The sequence below is a fragment of the Nannospalax galili genome, unplaced genomic scaffold, assembly GCF_000622305.1.
Source record: "Nannospalax galili isolate Female #2095 unplaced genomic scaffold, S.galili_v1.0 scaffold158, whole genome shotgun sequence".
Taxonomy (NCBI): domain Eukaryota; kingdom Metazoa; phylum Chordata; class Mammalia; order Rodentia; family Spalacidae; genus Nannospalax; species Nannospalax galili.
In genome coordinates, this window is record NW_008345290.1 from 3,258,150 (window position 1) to 3,264,506 (window position 6,357).

The 6,357-nt window shown below is 38.6% G+C and overlaps 1 protein-coding gene across 1 annotated transcript in view; it reads left to right on the plus strand.

The window, feature by feature from the left end:
- Ccdc126 (coiled-coil domain containing 126) overlaps positions 1–4,259 on the plus strand; it is a 35,617-nt gene extending 31,358 nt beyond the window's left edge. The window contains exon 3 of the mRNA XM_008841474.3: positions 3,783–4,259. Within this exon, the coding sequence (XP_008839696.1) occupies positions 3,783–3,967 (185 nt within the window). The 3' untranslated portion in view covers positions 3,968–4,259. The remainder of the gene's footprint in view (positions 1–3,782) is intronic.
- Positions 4,260–6,357: the final 2,098 nt, after the last annotated feature.

Here is a 6,357-nt window from a genome sequence, read left to right on the forward strand (position 1 = left end):
AGTGGGGTATTGAAGTTGCCTACTATTAATGAGTTGGGGGGGAGGGAGTGGGCATGGATCAAAACACCTTAATGCATGTATGAAATTCTCAATAAATTATTTATTTAAAAAAATAGTACAACTTAAAAAATAGATTTCATAATGACCTTTTCATACATGTACATATGTATATTGATCATATTCATTAGCCCTTTGTTACCCTCTCAGCCTCCCCTACTCCTGCTCATGTCTTTCTCTTGCCAACTAGTCCCCCTTCTACTTCCATGTCTTTTTTTTCTTGGTAACTCAGTGAGTTTCATTATGGTTGTTTAATGGGCACCTTACTAGTGGCTACACCACTTATGAAAATGTTAACTGCATATAAAATCCAGGCAGGGGTAGGGTCCTGTTAGCTTCTGCCTGCCTTCCTGACAAGATATTGACAGGCCTGGTCTCATGCAGATCTTGGGCAGGTAATCACAGCTGCTGTGTGTTCAAGAGCACAACAGATGCGTTACACCCAGGCTGCTCTTGCTTTCTTTCTATCCCTTCTGCATTATTTTCTAAGGAGGTGGTTTAGATGCCATTTGTGGCTGAGCTCAACAGCCACTTAATCTCAGCACTTCATTCACCTTATTTAAAAAATTTTAAAAATTATTATTTATGGGTGTGAAAAAGTGTGTGTATGTGTGTGTTTCTGTACATGAGTGCAGTGTTGGAGTTATAGGTGTTTATGAGTCACCTAACATGGGTAGAACTGAACTTGGATCTTTAACTGCTGAGCCATCTTTCTAGCCCCAACTTCACTTTATTTTTTTGATTCAGGTTTCTTACCGAACCTGGAGCTTTCCTATTTGGCTAGACTGGCTGACTATCAACCCCCCTTGTTTCTTCCTCCCTAACATTGGGATGACAGGTGTGCTCCACTATGCCCAACTTTAAAAAAAAATTATTATTTTTATTTTATGTTTATGCGTGTGTTGCCTGCATGTAGGTAAGTGCGCCTGTGTCATGCAGTGCCCACAGAGGACAGAAGAGGCTGTCGGATCCCCTGGGACTGGAGTTATGGACAGTTGTTAGCTGCCATGTGGGTGCTGGGATTCAAACCTGGGTCTTCTGTAAGAACAGTCAGCGTTCTTAACCACTGAGCCATTTCTCCAGCCCCTCCCAACTTTTTAATGTGCGTGCTGGGAACTGAACTCAGGTCTCATACTTCTGTAGCAAGCGCTTTACCAACTGAACCTTCTGTCCCCAGACCCAAATATAATTACTTTGAATGTTTTGTCTTTTCTTACTATTCTTCTGTCTGCATAAATGTACATAAAACTATTATTTATTTATTTATTTATTTATTATTTATTTATTTACTTCATGATAGTGCGGAATTAACCTTAGACAAACTTGGTTTTAGAAGCAAAAATTAGGGGCTGGAGAGACAGCTCCATGGTTAAGAGCACTGGTTGCTCTTGCAGAGGGCTCGGGTTCAGTTTCCAGCACCCACATGGCAGTTAACAACCATTCGTAACTCTAGTTCAAGGGGATCTGATTCCCTCTTCTGACCTCTGAGGGCATTTCATGACACAGGTATACTTGCATACATGCAGGCAGAACACTCATACACATAAAATAAAAATAAGTTAAAAAATTAAGAGCAAAAATTAGCTCTGTATATAGATAAGTGTGTTGTTTGTTTATTTACTATTTTGCTGGTACTAGTGGTACCACTGAGGGCTTCAGACATGCTTGATATACATGTACCACTCAGCCTCAAGTAGTTATTTTTAAAACTGTGCCTTAAAACTTAGAAATGATAGTTATATTTCTGTGTTGGCTAATATATACCTGCATCTTTTATTGGTCACATAGTATTGAAATAATTCTTGGAACAAAGTAAACACTTTTTTTGAGGGCTAGTAGATGACTCAGTGGGTAAAGTGTATGCTACCCAAGTGTGAGGAGCTGACTTCGCGTCCCCAGCACCTACATGAGAACCTGAATGTGGTGGTACTCTCTTGTAATGTTGGTGCTAGGAAGCAGAGGAGAAGCCTAAGAATTCGTTGGCCAGCAGTTCTAACCAGATGGTGAGCTCCAAGTTCAATGAGACTCCCTTTCTCAAAAAATAAGTTGAAGGGCAATAGAGAAAGACACTGGACATTGACCTCTGGCCTCTACATGTTTTATGTGTAGGTGTATCCACCAGCAGGTACACAGACACATATTTCTGCTTATAAAAATATTGGGTTTACATATTCAACTATTATATAATAGAAAATCCATCATACTCATTATTCCACAGATATAATCACTTTTTTTGGTCTTTTTTGAGAGGGTCTCCCTATAGCCACAGCTGTCCTGGAACTCACTATGGAGACCAGGATGGCCTTGATGTCACAGATCCACCTGCCTCTGATTCTAAAGTGCTGTGATTAAAGACATGTGCCACCACGCCCAGCTTCAGATATAATCACTTTTAAATCACACAAAAAAGTTGTGTATAAGTGTACTTTACCTGCCTGGTCCAAGGCATTCTTTATAAATTACTTTAGAAATTCAATGTAGGGGCTGGAGAGATTGCTCAGTGGTAAGAACACTGGCTGCTCTTGCAGAGGACCTGGGTTTGATTCCCAGCATCCACATGGTGACTAAAAACCATCTGTAACTCCAGTTCCATGGGAACTGATCCCCTTTTCTGACCTTCATTGGCATCACACGATATGGATGTACTTATATACATGCAGGCAATATACTTATATACTTGAAATAAAAAATAATGTAATTATTTTAAGAAACTTAGTGTAAATGTGTTCCTTACAGAGGGTCTGCTATTTGAATCAGAAATTAGAAAAGTATTGCAGAGGAAATCTCACAAATTAGGATGTGTCAGGGATTGATGTACTTATTATTTTCTTTGTGGTGTGTGTGTGTAATTGTGTGTGAGTCTAGGTTTATATGTGCCATGGTACATGTGTGAAGGTTAGAGGAAAAACTGTCAGGAGTCAGTTCTCTCCTTTCACTATGGATTCCCAGAATCAAATTTAGGTCATCAGGCTTGTACAGCCTGAACAGTTTCGTGTGTGTAGGTTTCAGAATGGTAGGAAAGGTTTAAAGAGGTCACAGAGTTCAAAGAAGTCTTAGTAGGTGGATAGATAGGGTATACTGTTGGTATGGTAAGCAGGGAGCTGCTGAGTAACCTGCAGAGGAGGAGCTGGAGACCGCTCCCTCTCCAGTCCATCCCCTTCAGTCTGGACGTTCCAGGTGTCTTGTCCGTGTTTCATTGAATTGCTTACTTAGCTCAGCTCATTGTCCTTTTCCTGCCTGATTTAAGACTTTTTTTTTCTTTTTTTGAGACAGGGTCTCCCTGTAGCCCCAGCTGGCATGGAGCCTGCTCTGTGAACCAGGCTGGCCTCAATCTCACAGAGATCTGCCTGCCTCTCCCTGTTGAGTGCTGGCATTACCACCACCACGCCTGGCTAAGGCATTCTTTACAAGCTATGTAAGAAACTCAGTGTAAATACATCCCTTACAGAGGAACTACTATTTTGAATCAGATTAAATCTGATCTATACACTAGGAAGTGGGGAGTTTCCTATGTATTTTAGAACTATGACTGCTTTTGGAACTCTGCTTGTAATGCTGTTGATTAAAATAATTAGGCTTTCCTTGTTTGTGGTGTGTCTTCTCTCTAGTATATTATCTTTCAGATGTCCTAATAATTGTTTGCCTCTTTTCCTTAAACTGTAAAAGCCCCAATATTAAGTGTTCTATTGACATTTAACATGGTTTATTCCAATTTTTCCCCATAGCGGATCTGAAGAGAACAATTGCTGTGCTCTTGGATGACATTTTGCAACGTTTGGTGAAGCTGGAGAACAAGGTCGACTATATTGTTGTCAATGGCTCAGCAGCCAACACTACCAATGGTACTAGTGGGAATTTGGTGCCAGTGACCACCAACAAAAGGACAAATGCATCGGGCAGCATCAGATAGCAGTAACGTCACCCTGTGCAGCTATATCCACTGTGGATTCTGTCCCATCGCAGGAAACCTTTGTGATTGCTGGCTAGGACAAGTAATACTTTACAATAAAAGCTCTGCACATTTTCAAGGAGTTTGCTGGATTCTTGGAATTCTAATTCTGTATATAAATATCAAGCATTATTAGTTTGCTTTCACGCAAAGCTGCTCAGTGCTGATCCATGTTCTTACAGCAAATCTGTTAAGAATTGATTGTAAGACACGGTTGGTACAGTAAACAAGGAGATGAGCTTGGTATAAATGTTTTGTGTTTGAGAGCGAGAAGAAACAAAAACACTAGAAAGATGTGAAGTCATTTCTATAAAATATTTAAGTCTGTAACATGTTTTCAGATAAGTGGAGAATATTGTTACTGAACCATTCTGTCATCTGTCCTTAGACGTAGCTGCTAGTAGAATGTGCTTACTTCCAGTGCTGTATTTTGTTCCTCAGATTATGAGCAGAGAAAGGAAATATAATGTTGAAAATAATGTTTTAGATCGACCCAAAGAATGTCGTCATTTGCACTGTCCTTCAAAATAACTGAAGGTTGACTGTATATTTTTTAAAATAGCATTTGTAAAGAGTATAATTTTGAAATGGGTAGCAGCCACTGTCTCTAGCCTGACCATTGGGGACAATTTAATAGCATTAAGAGAGTAATCTCCAATCTCATACTTAAATTTTTCTTACATATATTCTGGAGAATAGTAGATATTTTTATGATGAAATTAAAAAGAAAATATTCATGATTTTTCCCTTGTATGAATGTTGATTTGAAAGTAAATCCCATTGTCATGTGCCTGTAGCCACAGGCACCCAGGAGGAGGCAGGACGATTGCAAGTTTACATGGCCAGTGCCTGGGCAACATAGCAGATCCTTTCTAAAAAATGGAAAAATGGAAAAAAGAAAAGGTTTAACCCCTTGAGTATTTCTATTATTAGGAGAGTACATTCTTTTTTTATTTTGGTCATTTTTCCTTTGACTATATTGGTGTGGGAGGAGGAGACTCTTGACATTAGCCAGGTGTATATAATAAATGTATTTGTGCTGCATAAAATGGCTTGAAAAATGTTAATGTTACTTGATGTTGTATAAGAGTACCCTGCTTTAGGAAACTTTGCATTAGATACGCATTTTATATAATGACCACTTAAAAGTTAAGAACATTTAAATTATAAGTTATGGAGATTGACTATCTTTTTAGGAAAATAGCTACTGTATACATAGCACAAGAAATCTTAATCTTGGGTAATTCTAGTATACAATAAAATGTCTTTATTTAAATATCCTTTGAAGCAAATTCAATTGCTATATGGTATCCTATATTTCATAGTATTTATTCTATATAATAACTGCTTAAGTGCAGCCAGCTTCTAGAGTTAGACTAAATTGAATTTAGTTTTGGTATTGTTCATTACTATAATATGCTACCACAAACAGTAGCAATGATTATAATATTTTCTTAAAATAAAAGAATATATTGTTTCATGGAAGATAGCTTTCCACACTGTCTCCTCTGTACTTTTATGTGAAGAAATGATGTACTATTGCTAGGTGAAGTTTGAAGTACTTGTCCAGTCTCTCTGATTAGATGTGAATGTTTCTGGGTTTTGTTACTGTTTTCAGGGATGAAATAAAATATATTATTTGTATTCACAAAGTATTGCATGATTTTTTTTTTTTAATTTGAGACAGGGTCTCTCTGTAGCCCCAGCTGGCCTGGAACTCACTATGTAGACCTGGCTGGCCTTGAACTTAAAGAGACTCAGAGATCCTGCCTCTGCCTCCCGAATGCTGGGATTAAAGGTGCACGCCACCACACCTGGCCTCAAAGTTTTGCATGCTTTTTAAAAAAATAGTGGTCATGCATTTAATAATTGGGGAAGGATTTTTTTTTTCTTACAGTGCTGGGGATAGAACGCAGGGCCTTACACATGCTAAGCGTCCCTTGATCACTAAGCTTGGTTGTACCCCCTTAATGGCAAATGACTAAAAGTAATCTTAACATACACGCCACCACACCTGGCCTCAAAGTTTTGCATGCTTTTTAAAAAAATAGTGGTCATGCATTTAATAATTGGGGAAGGATTTTTTTTTTCTTACAGTGCTGGGGATAGAACGCAGGGCCTTACACATGCTAAGCGTCCCTTGATCACTAAGCTTGGTTGTACCCCCTTAATGGCAAATGACTAAAAGTAATCTTAACATAATTTTGGGTTTTATTTTAAACTCCAAATAACTCTTACAAAAGATTAAAACAACAAAAACAGTAAAACCCAAGGGACTGGGGATGTGGCTCAGATGGTAAAGTGCTTGTCTAGCATGCCTGAAACCCTGGCTTCTGTCCCCAGCATAACAT